General features: G+C 41.8%; 1 protein-coding gene across 1 annotated transcript in view; it reads left to right on the forward strand.

The window, feature by feature from the left end:
* Positions 1-16,464, forward strand: part of plxnb1b (plexin b1b) — a gene marked incomplete at its 3' end in the record, with an annotated part of 119,528 nt that overhangs the window by 72,280 nt on the left and 30,784 nt on the right. The window contains exons 4-7 of the mRNA XM_084348874.1: positions 3,235-4,393; positions 9,148-9,330; positions 15,895-16,023; positions 16,336-16,436. Of these exons, the coding sequence (XP_084205000.1) occupies positions 3,245-4,393; positions 9,148-9,330; positions 15,895-16,023; positions 16,336-16,436 (1,562 nt within the window). The 5' untranslated portion in view covers positions 3,235-3,244. The remainder of the gene's footprint in view (positions 1-3,234; positions 4,394-9,147; positions 9,331-15,894; positions 16,024-16,335; positions 16,437-16,464) is intronic.

Consider the following 16,464-nt stretch of genomic DNA (forward strand, 5'->3'; position numbering starts at 1 on the left):
TTTCCAGAAGGATGTGTTTTTAAACTCAAGCTGCTGGGAGGTCAAGAGGTGACATGCCTCTGTAAAACACCACTGGAAACAAATGGTGAGGAGCTGATGTCTCAGATAGTTTATTATGCTGAAGGAGTCCCCCAGAGGTTATTTAAACTTTCAAATGCTTCTTGGTAGAGGCCGCCGATAGGAACTTTTACAAACTATTGTTATTTGCGGAACTTGGCTCCGATAGTTGCCGATGGCTACACCACTTTGCAAGGAGGATACGCTGAGTCAGTCATCATCATTTGAGGGCCACTTCTGCTGAAAATATCTAAATCCTTTTAATCTGCCTCTCCCTCTTAAGTAAACAAATTGACACAGACAGGTAACTGCTGTATGTTAACGTTAGATATGCAGCAGCCATACATGCTTGACAGACTTTAATTAATGTCAAGTTTTTCAATGTAGACTAAGAGACGTTACATCAGAGATATTTTTTTCATAAAGTAATTCTGTTAGTCTGGTGATGGGGTTATGAAATATGGGCTACTGTTAAATCTTTGCAGTCCAAAGTTAAACGCTGGAACAGCTGATTTTCACTGGAGGCTGACAAGTGTGGCGTTCAAGTCATCTAGTTTCGCATAGCCAGACCTCTCTCATCTACAACAACACCATCACCTTGTCCATGATATGGACAGGGCTGTGAAGGCAGCCAGACAGGCAGGAACAGAAACCATTCTGTTAACGTTATGTTACTTAATACTGTACTTACCAATGTGGCTGTCAATCGTTTTTAAATATTTAATCGCATGATTGTCCATAACTCACGATCAATCGCAAATTAATTGCACATTTATTATCTGTTCTAAATTGTTCAATGTTTTTAATACTATTATCAACATGGGAGTGGACAAATATGCTTACTTTATGCAAATGTATGTTTATTATTATTGCAACAATGACAAATACTGTCCAGAATATTCTCCAGAATGACCTCAAAGGTACTGTATGCTAAAAAAATATGCATAACAACAGATGGACATATTGACCTGAATGTAACATTCCTTAGTAATACTAACACAATGTAGTGTCCAACTTTACACTTGTAAAGGTTAACTAAACAATGTTCATCGTCCTGCAAGCTGTAGCCACACATTTAGCTATCGCTATTGAACGTTTGCCTCATGTAGAGCTGTCCAGGCGTCTCCATTGCAAACTATCAGCGTGGTCTGCCGTTGGCGAGGGGGAGGAGGCTCTCTGCGGAGACTGGACGTACTCCGGTGGTAACTCAGTTCACATCGACAGTAAATGCAGATAACTTTGTGCTTGTTGAGAGAACCATCTGGCAGGGCTCTGAAGCTGAACTGGCCATTCAAAAGTTCCTTTTCTTTATCCATTTCTGCTCATGGAGGTTTGTTTCTGCTACCATCCACAGCGCTAATGCTGCAACGCTTCCTGATTTCCCAAACTATGGGGCGTGCAGAGGGTCAAAGCGTGTGTTAATCGGAGTCCAAAAAATTAACGCCGTTAAGAGGAATTTGCGTTCATGGTTTTTATCATGTTAACTTCAACTGTGTGTGTGTGTGTGTGTGTGTGTGTGTGTGTGTGTGTGTGTGTGTGTGTGTGTGTGTGTGTGTGTGTGTGTGTGTGTGTGTGTGTGTGTGTGTGTGTGTGTGTGTGTGTGTGTGTGTGTGTGTGTGTGTGTGTGTGTAGTCACAGATTCTAAAGTAGAAGAGTTTAGTAAAAGTTTATCTTATCTAACAGCAGTTTTATCAGTTGTCCTTTCATGGTTAATCTGTGCTAAAGTGTCAAAAGTACAAGTTTCTGTAGTAAAAGGCCCAGAACAAGTTTCTGCCGGTTTAGAATTAAATGTGGGATCAGTTTGCTTGATTTTTGATTCACACTATAGGAACTGTATATCTGTGTGGGCAGCAGTTCTCCAGGGTTCCTCTATATATCTTTAAGAGGATTCTAAAGCAGTGCTCTCCAACCCTTTTGTAGCATGGATTGTTTTTTTACTGGCAACATTGTAAATACTGTAAGTTACTGACATGTTAGGTTCTAAGTAGATCCATCGTTTGGGTTTTATATGTCATAGTTAAGGATGTTTATCTTTCCTACTTCCTCTGAAGCTTGTATTATACTCACTGCCGAGATTAGATCGGACACTATCAACCAGATATCAACTGGGTGTCGAGTGCAGCAAATGCTTGTTTCATCCCCTGTAGTGTGTCATAATGGAAGATAACTGAAGCAGCATCTCGGACAAAATGTGTGTCAGATTTTGTTTAGCCATGTCGCGCCTAGTTTTACCATTTCTACAACATGACGGTGCACATTGTTGACATATAAGTGTACTGGGCACTATCACGTCCATTACTCTAAACATTGCAAAGCAAAAGATGAATGATGATGGCAGTGATTGATTGATGGCGTGACTTTAATGAACGGATTGTGAGCATCCATGCTTTTCTGTCTCCATCAGATAAAAGGCAAATGGCATTGTGATAATACCACAATTGCCACAGCAATGCAAAAGAAATACCACAGCATAATGGAAATGTCTGGTCGCATCTGTTTACATAAACGCTATCGATGACAACTGATGATATATGAAGGTCTTGAAGTGTTGTCTCATTTCAAAGGGGGGATTTCAACAACTAGGGGCAGGGGGTACTCAAAACAAGGGGTAGGGGTAAAAACTGGAAATCTGATTGAACCTTAGTCACTGGCGCTTCTGCCCAGTTCACCTACGAACTTCATGCATGTCACGAATGACGGCATGTAGTCTACCATGTCGTTCAGCCAAGTTCAACAGGTCATGGCTCTGTGATTGGCTGCTAACACATTGATACAATGGCTGCTGCAGTGAGGGGTCTTATCCCAACATTAGCTAGCTTGTTACAGCAATTTTAGGAAAACAGCACATGCAGATTAAGTAAGTCAGAAGACCTCACATCCAAAAAATTTGTATCGGGTTGTTGTGGTGCGACTGATGTTTTGCATTCTAGCGGCCTGTTTACAGTGCTCCATGGCCTGGTACTGATCCATAGCTTCATGCTTAGGAACCACTGTTTTAGAGTTTTGGGACCTAACCACATGGTTCTAACAATAGAGCGGTAATGTAATTTACTTGAAAATGTCTCAATTAAGAATATTTTAAAATCCAATCTACTGTATCTCCTGTATGCAGTACAGACACTAATCTATAAAAAATGGACATACTTTCTAAGAACCTGTTCTGTTGTCTTTCCCCAGCTCTGCTACCATGCCTCCGGGGATGGTGCGTCGTCTTTTAGTGTTAGCAGCCCAAACACTGCTGTCTCTCCTGCTGCTAGCCGTTGGCTGGCCCTCATTACTTCATGGTGTTGGATCGCACTCCTCTTCTTCAAGTCTTTATCCCACCTTTATCCGGAATGACACTCTGTTTGAGCACTTGGCCCTGCATCCTGACCCCAGTGTGAGTCGGGTCTATGTCGGGGCCCGAGATCACCTGTTCCAGTTGGATCGATTCCTCCAACCTGAACTCCAGGATGATACTGGACCTGTCACAGACAGCCGGGAGTGCTTACCTCCTGTAACTGAGACCAACTGCCCTCAGGCGAGGGCCACCAGCAACTACAACAAGCTGCTGCTGGTTGACCCATATTCCATGGAGCTTATTACCTGTGGGAGTGTCAACCAAGGAATTTGCCAGAAACGTAGTCTTGATTCTGTGGATGTGGTACTTTTCTCTACAGAGAGGCCTGTGGATACTCAATATGTAGCAGCTAATCACCCCAACGTTAGCACGGTTGGACTTGTGGTTCGCTCTCATCCTGACAGGCAGCCAGTGCTGTTTGTGGGGCGGGGTTACACCAGCAGCCACCCACCTATTTCCACACGAAACCTTGCCCAGGACCCCGTCTTCTCTTACGAGGAGACTGCCAAATTAGCTGTGGCTGGCCGTCTCTCAGAATATGATCATCATTTTGTGGCATCATTTGCTCACCGTCAGCATGTATACTTTCTCTTCTACAGGCGGGACCTTAAGTCTCAGTCACGAGAGTACCGCACATACGTGTCTCGTGTTTGTTTGGATGACCAGGCCTATTACTCCTACGTGGAAGTACCACTGACATGCCATTCCAGGGCAGGAAAAAATTACAACCTCATACAAGCTGTCCAGCTTGGGATCTCCAAGGATGGTGTACTAAGTCAAGGTTCAGAAACTCTTCTTGGTGTCTTCTCCACTCGTTCGGCTTCATCACCTCGGCCCAGTGAGGATTCAGCACTCTGCATGTTTAACCTTGATGATGTGGACCGCAGGATTAACTCCACCAGAGACCTGTGCTACACACAGATGGGTAAAGAAGCAGGAGTGGAGGCAGCTTACATTGAGTACGAGGTCAAATCCAACTGTGCCAACCTGCCAGAGGTGAGTTCAACACTGAATTAGCTTGTTTCTGTGGTTACTTGGCATATAGTTATCATGGCTGTCATAACTAATGAGCACTAACACATATACTCTAATGTTATGTCATGGTACCTTTACTGTAAGATACTTCCACACACTGCTTCTCAGATTCTGTGGTATCATGATTATTTTTTAACATTTATTTATTCAGGGAGGGTTCGCAGGAGTGCTCTAAACACACTGATAAAGTTACACCTTCACACTTAGAAGGTGGTAGTAATGAGGAAGGAGCAAGCACTGCCTATCACTTTTGCCACTCAGATTTATCCTGCCAGTCCAGAGAATTGAACCAGTTACCCTCTATTTACCAGTTCACTTCTCTATCCTTTAGGCCATCCATTTCAGAGTGTCTCCAGAAAATTGTGTTGAGGATGCGCTGAGATCCTGATGCACTGTAAATGGCCACACTCATTGATTATAGCAATTGCTAAAATAGTTGCTCTGCTCTTTGGCCAGAAAATTAAGATTTTAATGATTCTGATTCAGGTTGACTTCTTTTCAGGTTAGATGGCCTAAATCCACTCTAAAACAATGCAGAAAAGTCGGCACTGTTGAGCTTGCTAGTTTCCTCCACATTATGTTGAAGTTTATACGGGCAACTGCTCCACTCTCAAACAACAGACTCTCTCTCCACCTTCCTACACCTGTATTTTGAGGGTGATTTATTTGCCCAAAAAAAGTCAAAACACACAGTACACAAAGTTAAAAATAGATTGGATTGATGACATTTTTTTCCAAAGTTCTATAGATATCGCAATAATATAATCATGAATTTTGGTAATCTTATTAAATCTAAATCTGATATCATGACAGTCTTAATTCAGACAAATCAAAGAAAATACATATATGAATCAACTATTAATGAATGGTGGTTTGAATCTAAGATGCCAGCCCTAATAGAAAATGATATCAAACCAGTTTGAATCATTTTCCTGCTTTCAGTAACTGCAGAGATTAGCTTGAGTAAGGCACGTATCGTCACATTCTCCATCAAACCACACAGTGGTGAACACACTGAACCAGACAGCAGTTACCACTCCAGTCCCATGTGTCACTGTGTGTAATTGTATGTTTGTGTGACCGGGTGTTACTGAAAAGCAGCATACATGCTAAGAATAAGAATGGCCTTGTGTTGTATAAGAGTGAGATGTTTGACCACATATTTCAAACATCCTCTTGTGCTGTGCTGTGTTATATACTGGAGTAAGTTTTCTTTCTCTGAATGTAAATGTTCACATAAACATAAGGCAGAGATGACACAGTGAACCAATTACTAAATAACCCGGTACACTTGACTTTCTCCTCTTTGTTTTTATAGTTCTGTTTACAGAACATGCTGTCCAATTTATTTTCTTTTTCAGAGAAGTGATTTTTTTCTCTGTGACAGCTTTACTAAATAAAAAGCTTTCATCTGCCAGAGCTGGTGCCATGCATCTGAAGCTGTCCAGGGCTGTCCTCTTCCAGCAAAGTGACCTTTGTATCAGAGATGATGAGATTCAATTTGGCATTTTTGTAACGGACAAATGTAATACTGTGGAGGAGGGATTGAATTAGATTGGCCCTTTTATAACACCAACTCCTGAAGTCCGGACTATGTGGCATATTCGTGTGTGTGCACGTGAACACTACATTTGGATGAACATCCTGGGGCTAGTTTGACATCCTCCTCTATTATCACTTCCTCCTGTGTTGAGGACCCAGAGCAGCGCTGACCCCTCAACCTGTGCAGCCGTGTACAACAGATTAGCTCAAGGGGAGAGGGTAGTGCGGACAGTGTAATTTAATAGAATGGCTGGTCAGGGAGGCATCGATCGGCGGCATTAGCCGTACTTAGTGGGGTGGGGTTGAGGGTAATGTTTAACAAGGCCTGACAAGGACGGATAAAGACACACCAGGCAGAGATGAGGCACTGAAGGAGAAACAGAAAAAGACATTAAGGGATACAGATGCAGTGGAGCAGAAAATTAGAAGCAAAAAGTGACAGTAAAAGGAAAAAGGCTGGCTAGGATGTGGACAGGACAGATATGAATATACTGTATGTCTTTCGAAAGTAGAGGTGAAATAAGGGGGAATGAAAGCAAACCATATGGTGAGAGGGGAACCGTGATGAGAGATTTGGAGATGAACGGAGATTTACAGTGTCATTAAGATGTCAACTCTCAATTGGATCCCAGTGCACAAACAACACCAAAGCAGCTTCATCCCTGTTCAGTCTTTGCCAGCACAGTCCATCTGCACTAGGGATGGACTCTCACGCAAGGTCTCAGCTTTGGGGAACATGTTTTGTTATTGATGGTCAGGATTCAGGACTCCAGGACAATACCATGCATTAGTAGCCCAAAATGCAACTTTAGCATAATGTTCTCGTTATCTTACTCTACTTCATGGCTCTCACTGTCTTCAGTGTTTGTGGTTAATGTCCAGATGATTGCAGTCTGCGCAGCGCTCGTCAGCATGTGTCATTACAGTATAATCACCGGCTGCCATCAGCCCGGGCCGTCAGCGACAAGCCAGCTTTAAGCTTCCAGGCCATGTTGCTAGACTGGACGTCATAAGTTCATAACTATTTCAGTAGTCATAATGTAGTTTGAGGCTATTCTGAGCATGTAGTCATCCCTGCCTGTTTTACTCTAATGGTTGGGTTCTCATGATGTGGACAACACAGGCTTTTTAAACTCTCCTTCACTCCCCATCGTTAACTTAATCAAAATTCACTGAGGCCTATATATAGCTGTTTGGACACTGTTTAGCTATGCTATTACAACCACGTTTAAGTTGCACAGTTCAGTGCAGTGATGACATGGGGAACGTATTTAAGTGGTACTGTAGTTGGATTGTATGATGGGAGTTCAGCAGTGCTGGTATCACAGCAGTCTCTATTTTTTAAGAGCAGGCCAAAGAAGGAGTCCATTCATAACAACACACCAGCCAACTACACGCAATCCATCATAGCAAGCAGCCTTAACCAGGCACAGCTCTCAGGTTCATTGCCTCTACTTCCTATTGTTAAGATTAGCAGTGATGAAGCAATGACCCCACTTTCAAATGTTCTCGTCGAATAATAAATTGCCTGGAACAAAAAACAACAGCCATCCCGCCAGAGCAAAGACTCCCTACCGCCAAACTGTGGAAGCAAAAACAAATTGTAAGCTTTAAAACAGCAAGTGTAGAAATCCACTGCTAGTTTTTTTCCGAAACCCCAACCCCTTCTCAATAAATCCTGTTGGGATTTAATTTACCACTGCAGGAACACTGCTGCTTTATTTTTGGTAACTGGCTTACTGGCTGAGAACTGAGAAACAGATCACTTGAAGGGCTTCTCTTTGCACAAAAAAGCAGCATACTCTACATCAGGGGTCTTTCAGCCCAAGGACCCCTCAGCTGATATAGAGAGATGGCGCAGGGACCCTCTGCTACATATATTATATAAAATTCTGTTGCATATTAAACTGGGCCTACAATAAAGCGTAGGGTGGCCTGCAGTGCTAGGTAGAAACAAGTCAGCAGCAGTTGAAGCATGGCTAATATTAGCAGCGTTAGCCTCACCCTGTGCAATCAGTGTCTTCCTCGATAAGTTATAAAAAGATACACTTTGGCTCACAAGAATGTCCGTACACTGGTGATATTAATACAGAAAACAGGCTGTTATGTTTTAAGAATACATAGTTAGCTAATTAGTTCACTGTTATGGACAGGTGCTGCATGGTTATTTAGCGCGAGAAATCGGGTATACTATCATCAATTTTAGTTTTTTACAAATGTATCATTTCTTATATAATGTTGAATACACGTTGAATGCACATTGAATTTTTCTATAAAACTTTTTTTAGTAAGAACTAGGGCTGTCAATCGATTGAAATATTTAATCATGATTAATCCCATGATTGTCCGTAGTTAACTCGCGATTAATGCTAATTAATACACTTTTCAACATGGAAGTGGACAAATATGCTTGCTTTATGCAAATATGTATATTTATTATTATTGCAACAATCCAAAAAAATGACAAATACTGTCCAGAATATTCTCCAGAATGACCTCAACGGTACTGTATGCTAAAAAAATATGCATAACAACAGATGGACATATTGACCTGAATGTAACATTCCTTAGTAATACTAACACAATGTAGTGTCCAACTTTACACTTGTAAAGGTTAACTAAACAATGTTCATCGTCCTGCAAGCTGTAGCCACACATTTAGCTATCGCTGTTGTATCAGCGTGGTCTGCCGTTGGCGAGGGGAGGAGGCTCTCTGCGGAGACTGGACGTACTCCGGTGGTAACTCAGTTCACATCGACAGTAAATGCAGATAACTTTGTGCTTGTTGAGAGAACCATCTGGCAGGGCTCTGAAGCTGAACTGGCCATTCAAAAGTTCCTTTTCTTTATCCATTTCTGCTCATGGAGGTTTGTTTCTGCTGCCATCCACAGCGCTAATGCTGCAACGCTTCCTGATTTCCCAAACTACGCAGCGGGCCGAAGGTCATAGCATGCTTGCGTTAATTATCGTGTTGACTTTAACAGCCCTAGTAAGAACCCAAAAATATAATCAAACAATAATTTGGCGGCTGCCCTGCAATAACTCTGAGGACCCCCTGTTGAAGACCCAGGCTTAAAATTTCAAATGCAATATGATATTTTTTTTATCTAATCTTCATGTGACTTGAACGTGTCATGTTGACTGATTGTTCTGTCCTGTGTCCCCACTACTAGAACACTCTTGATGCCTACCCCTGTGGCTCTGACCATACCCCCAGCCCGATGGCCAGCAGGATGGCCGTGGAAGCAGAGACCATATTGGACAGCCCGTCAGCACGTCTCACTGCTGTGGCTGTCAGTGTGAGGGCGGGACATACCATCGCCTTCCTGGGAGACTCCAAGGGGAACCTGCACAAGGTAAGATGCTGTCACAGATTTGAAAGCACAGACAAGCTGTCAGCTTACATTTTGGTGTGTCATTATTTTGAGTTTACACCCTCTTTGGGTCAGGCTTTTGGTATTTCTCACATAACTGTAACACCTGTCCCTGCAGAAAATGTAACTTTTCTCATTTCACCTTCAGACACCAGCTCTCTAGTCTCAGTGCAGCTGGGCAGGCAGGCTGTGCTCAGCACAACAGAAATGATCTCAGGAGCAGAGGCCTGCTACATCTTGATTTATGTTTATGTTTATTGTTTTTGCTTTTCTTAAAGAGCATAAAAGATTTAAAACAAGGTTCTATCATATGGCCAAAAAGTAATATGTTTTAAACTGGATGTCATTCTTTGTAGTTAATGTAGCCAGGTTTTATTTTTAGAACATTTATAGGTGAACATATGCTTTTTCATTAGCCACAGGCTGACCTGCTGTGATGTCTTGACTGGTTCTAAACAATTGCTCTGAATACTGTTATAAAATCAACATTGAAGTGTTTTACTTAAGAGCTGATACCAAGGCCTGTATAATAAGGGGCCCAAGGGCGCCATATAGCAATAACATTTGCCGTGATACTGTTAAACTGTTTTAATTTCTGAAGTGGTTATCATACCATGAAAATCTTATACTGTTGCAACACTAGAGGGTGGACTCCACAATATTCCTATTTTGTTGCTTAGGGATGGAGGACAGGAAGTAATTATGACTTCTCCTTGTGTAGCAGCTCAGTCTGCGTCTGCACAATAGAAAAGTTGGTAACTCTCAGACGTGGTTAACAGTCTTTATGTGCTTAGCTCGATGGCAAGCACATATGAAGATCCTCTGAAGTGGTGTTGTCCTTGTTGGATTGTCAGTTTGATTTCCAAGGTGATGCAGGTGAGCGCCTGGGGCAGAGTTGAGTCACAATGGGATCATGAATGACCGTTTCTCTGAAGGCTCAGACAGAGCTCGGCACACAATAAGACATGAGGAATGTCCTGTCGGGGATGGAAAAAAGCAGATGGGATCGCAAGTATACAGAATATAATTGAATAGAATGTGCCAGCTGAGCATGTGTATTTCGTTGGGAAGCATAAACACAACTCAGGAAAGTGTTGGGCTTGTTGATCACAAAAACTGTTGTATTTATTGTATATATATTTATTTTGATCATTGATAAGGACTAAGCTGGCAGGTCAGTGGAGCTGTAGAGGCCTCTTGATATCAGGAGTTTACAAATCGTGAGCTAGCCTCCACACAGTTGGCTCTTTATGTCATTTTTTTTCTCAATGGTGATTTGTGGTTGAGGCCCCCTGCACAAGCACAAGATGCACAAAGACGCCCATTCATGTATTTTTACACAGTTACGTCACACGGAGCCAGCTAAACCCTGAGCCACGCATCACAGTGAGCAGCTAACTGAGCTCCTTACTTGTGTTGTGCACTGTCATCGCTGACTGGCAGACATGTGCACTTCCTAACACAGAGACTCATTCAGAATTGTGTAGAGAAACGGTCATAACAGCAGACAGTGTCAGTGTCAATGTCACGGTTGTTAATGGACACATTGTCAGTGTGTGTCCTCCTCACTGCAGCCACTGAGAATCATCATTTAAATTCAAACTTTGCACCCTGAACTGTTCTTCTAATGGACTCTTTGTATGTGAAAGTGGATTATCCTATTGAAGACTGTCAGTTTGAGTCTTGTGTTGCACAGAGAACCAAGTGAAAAACTTTTTGAGAAATTAAAACCTGAAACTTTTACACACAAATAACTCCACAGAGTTATTATATTTTTCCCAGGATGGGTTAGCCGTGCCCCCCTTGTCCCCCTGGGATTTATGCTTATGTGATTCGACCAACTAACAGCTATTATTTTATGTGAGACCCCCATCACTCACTGTTTATATTAAAGTGTAACTCTCGCCAAAATGCAACCTTGGCTTTTTTTGTGAAGGAACCCGAGTCAAACCTTTGTGTAAAAGCATAATTGCGTCATAAAAGCCACTTTTAAAACACTAAGAAGACTCGACACAGCATGAACCTTTGCTCATAGTATCACCAGGGTCTCTACACATGATCACGAGCATTGAGAACATTGTTTGTGTACAAAGAATGAGTAAGCGACGCTTTAGGAGCTTTCCACCTTTACTCTCCTCCATGTTTCGTCACACTCGGGGATCGACTCTTGTCGACTGGCAGGACGGTGACGAGCGGAACAAGCTACTGCTAACGTGAGTTGTGCATCTCGCTCACAGTAAGGCCTCCAGGATGAGAAAAATGTGAGTTCATGTGGATCTTCCAAATGTTGTTTATTGCACAAATAAGTGTTGACTCGTGTATTCGTATAAAAATGAATGTGTTTGCTGTAACACTACTGTGCGATGCTCACATGAGGCAGGACAGTTTTTTCTCCTCTGCTGGAATGCTTCAGTGCTGAAATCTACCTGATGCTCCTCAGCAGCGGTGGTCCAATTTCAGCAGCGGAGGTGCGCCGCTGCTATTTGTATATAGGGGAAACACTGCCTCTGTTTTCCTGCTTTAATTCATTTGTTCACAGTCAGCCTATCCCCTCTAGTGGCATCATAATTACAGTGTGATAAGACATTTTGTGAAGTTAGTTATTTGGGACAAAACAAATAGCCCTTGAGACTTTTGTTGTTTATTTATGCCTCCACTCCGGCAAGAGCCGTGGTCAAAGGCATAATGTTTCAGGGTTGTCGGTCCATCCGTCCCACTCTGGTGAACGTGATATCTCAGGAAGACCTTGAAGGAATTTCTTCAAATTTGGCACAAACATCTACTTGGACTCGAGAAGGAGCTGATTATATTTTGATGGTCAAAGGTCAAGGTCACTGTGACCTCACAAAACACATTTTTGGCCATTACTCAACTATTCATATGATGATTATGATATAATTTCATTTTAAAAAATGTTCTGGGAAACTTATTTTTTTGCAGATTAATAGCAGAACCTTTTTGCATGTAAAACATTCAAATGGAACTGAATGAACTGAAGACGTGACCCTGTCCTCTCAGTCCTTAACGTTCCCCAGATAACAGGGCTCGACAAAACACTGAAACATGAATTCAAATCAATCATAATAAAAACTAAAAAATGTTAAACTATTATCAGAACAAATAGTTTTAGTACAGGTGGACACTGAGCAGTTAAGATTCCATCTCTAAATGTTTGTTTTCTTGAGGTCAGCTCATGTGTAATGGTGAAAGAAAGAGGGGTTTTGTGCAGCAAGCATGCAACTGTTACACAGAATCCAGTTTAATGTTGTCTCTTACTTTATCCAATCCTCCTTTGACATATGTGTGTGGTATATTTTATGTGTTATTTAGTTAAAATAATGTTCTTCCCTCTAAAACCTTGAAAGGATAGTCTTCCTCCCTAACAAAAGAACACTTGTGTGTACCCTTTCTGCTCTTCTTTTACTTGCTTGAAGAGAGGAATGTGATTTAGTCACTTGTGTTTCCATTTTCTGTGTAGTTTCAGTAATTTGCTGTAGTCTGGACGGACACGCATTAATCGTGGACAGTCTGTCATTGAGGAGCTGTGGGTTCAAAATGTGTCTGACTGCATAGCTGACCTCAAATCCTCCACATACTGTACCTGGAGGATGGGATTAGTCTGGCATCAGATACATCCTAGCCCATCACAGGCCAGACTGGAGGATCCACACATCCTCCTGACCCGTGCTGGATTTTCCCATTAGGATGATTGCTCTCTTTGTTCCTGCGAGTTCCCCTCAGAGGAATATCTCAGTAATGACATTAGATGGAATGAAGCTGATGTTCAAGCTCCTGTAAATAACATCTAAAGGCTGATGTGGAGAAGTTGGTCAGCCTGTCCTTTCACATTAACTCACATTACAGCAGCTCTGGACTTTTAACAACCAGCACAATGTCAGACTGCTCACAGAGGCCTCCTGGTTGAGTGGTTGTTAGGTGTTAGTTGGTTCTGAGTATCTGTCTTTGTCTCACCGTCCTGTGGTGCACGATTTCTCATTTTTGTGGCAGTGTTTCCAAGCACAACTGTGTGTTGGCACTGGATTTGTCCCATCGTCCAAGCAGGACAGATTCCTAAATCTGATATACTGTGTTCCTATTATCAGTGTTGTTCCTTTAAGTTAAAGGGAAACACTTCAAAGTATGTTTTCAGGTGTTGGAGAACTACTGCATATGTGGAAATAGTTGTACAAAGCTTTTTGTGGCTCCAGAGTGATTTGTGTGAAGTCTGATAAATGGCCTCAAGTGATGTCACTTGAGGCAGTATGAGGTGGAGCCTGAAACGACAAGCTTGAATCTTAATAAAATCTGGAGACGTGGAATTGGAAAGAAAATAATCTGATCAGACCTCTGTAGTTTCTCCTCACCTCGTCTTATAGCTAGCTCCTTATCTGATACTAGCATAAACAAAAACTAAACTCAGAATGAACTGTCAGTGGCTGAGTTGCATTCTGGGTCATTTAGATGCCAGGGGCCTCAATACAGAAACTTCTTAAAGGTGTGTTATATGTGGAGTATTTAGCAGCATCTAGCTGTGAGGTTCTAGATTGCAGCACTCGCTCGCTCACCCCTGCCTTTCTGAAGACGTTAGTGAAGCTCCAGAAGCTGCGGTGGCCCTCACGGACAAGAAACTCAGTCTCTAAATATGGACTCGTCCACAACAGCGTTGAGTATTTCTACTAATTCAAGTGATGAGGTGAAGATGTAATTAGTTATTTAGTCTATAAAACTATAAGTTATAACTCCAAAAAATTAGGATCATACAAAGAAATGATGGAGCACTATGAAAAATATTCACAGAATTTATAAACTCGGTGATGAGTGGACTTCTCCTCAGTTTATCGTCACACTGAATCATTACTTTGACTGTCTTTGGCACACTCCCAGCCCTAAATATCTTAGATAGTGATGGCTCTGTGTGTTGTCTCACTGCAACAGACAAGAAATAAATCCAAGTAAATCTTGCTTATGTGACCTTACCACCAGCTCTCTGAGAGGCACAAACTGAGGCTACGGTGTGATAATATTTAACGTTGTATGGGGCGGCATTTCTTTTCAGTGAAACCAAATGTTCTACTAATAAACAGTAATACATTATCTAGTTTTCAGGCTCCTTTCACTTTCTTGTACACAATAAGTATGATCCACCATCCTTAATCAGATTGGGGTTTCAAACTTGGTTTCAGACTTCTCACAAAACAAATTGTTTGGCAGGAAACAGCAGCCAGTCACTGTTCTTCTTCACCTTCCAACCGGTGCATTTCCAGCAACTACCCACTAAATGTAAAAACGCAAAAGGCCTTCACTAGTGCCAGGTTTGTCCGTTCTGGGCTACTGTAGAAACATGGTGGTGCAACATGGCATCCTCGGTGGAGGGGGACCTGCTCCCTGTGTAGATATAATTCTAAGGTAATGAAAACACAATGACTCTTATTTTCGGGTGATTATACACTAATTTAAACATTACTTTAATATTAATATTAAATAAAAATATTAAATATTATATTACATTTCTGCCTAGTCTGTTCTGCTAGGTGCCACTACATTCTACACACTGGACCTTTAAGTCTGAAATCCCATCTTACCTCACTGTTGTTAGGTCTGTATGGCAATGACAGAACACTGGTAAGAAACATGAATGTAACATAATGGATGTTAGCCTGTGGGAGAAGCTAACGCTGATTTTAGCATGTTGAGGAGGCTAGCACTGATGTTAGCATGTTGAAGAAGCTAACACAGATGTTAGAATGTTAAAGAAGCTAACACGGATGTTAGTCTTTTGAAGAAGCTAACACAGATGTTAGCATGTTGAAGAAGCTAATACTGATGTTAGAATGTTAAAGAAGCTAACACGGATGTTAGTCTTTTGAAGAAGCTAACACAGATGTTAGCATGTTGAAGAAGCTAACACAGATGTTAGAATGTTAAAGATGCTAACACGGATGTTAGTCTTTTGAAGAAGCTAACACAGATGTTAGCATGTTGAAGAAGCTAATACTGATGTTAGAATGTTAAAGAAGCTAACACGGATGTTAGCATGTTGAAGAAGCTAATACTGATAGAATGTTAAAGAAGCTAACATGGATGTTAGCCTTTTGAAGAAGCTAACATAGATGTTAGTCAGTTGGGTAATTTAACACTGATATTAGCCAGTTGGGGAAGCTAAAACGGATATTAGGTTGCCCCAGGTTCTGACAAGGAAGAAGAAAATAATACAATATGTGTTGTTGTGCTGCAGTTTTTTATCCTCTTTTCAGAAACAGTCCATTAGTCCGACAATGTTTAGGATGGTGCTCTATGGGGTACTCATCTTTTTTTTTTCTCAAAGTGCATTTTTGACCTTGGACAAACGATCCCAACTCAGCGTCCACTTACTAGCTTTTTCGGGAACTTTCTGTTGTATTATATGGTCAAATTGAATTGGTACTGTAGCCTGTGTGGTAACATATTAAAAATCTACCAACAGTGATTCAGATTGCAAAAAGGAAAACGTAATGAAACAATTCTCACATAATCACAACAGTAATGTGTATATGTACATTTCTTTAGGTGTTCCTGGGGCCAAATGGAGAGGTGGAGGAGTACTCTGTCATCTCCATTCAGCAGAATGCAGCTATCAGTTCAGACCTCATCCTGGACCAGAAAGAGGAACATCTCTTCATCATGACTCATAACATGGTATACACAAACACAGATGCAACATGCAGTAATTACATTCTTGTAGCCTCATTCCATGCTCCTGTTTCTAGATGGGTGCTTCCTGTGTTGTAGCATTAAAGCAAAAGAGAAATAATTTAGACTCTATTGTTTCTGCCCCACTTCTCTCTTCCAGTAAGTCAGCCGGTAGTTAGGATTATTCTAATGACCATATTTTCATTTTGCATTGTTCCACTGGAATATTTGGGCCGCCTTTTCTTTGTAATCTGATTTCTGGGAGCTTAGTGTGCATGGTTTGCACGACTGAACATGATTGTGTTGTCCTGGTTCCAGCTGCAGAAGAGGCCCGTGGCTGAATGCCAGCAGCACCCAGACTGCCACTCCTGTCTGCTAGCCCACGACCCCTACTGTGGCTGGTGTGTCCTAGAGGGAAGGTGAGATAAATACCAGCAGTTAACTCTG

This window comes from Pagrus pagrus (assembly GCF_965226575.1).
Source record: "Pagrus pagrus genome assembly, chromosome: 3".
NCBI lineage: Eukaryota > Metazoa > Chordata > Actinopteri > Spariformes > Sparidae > Pagrus > Pagrus pagrus.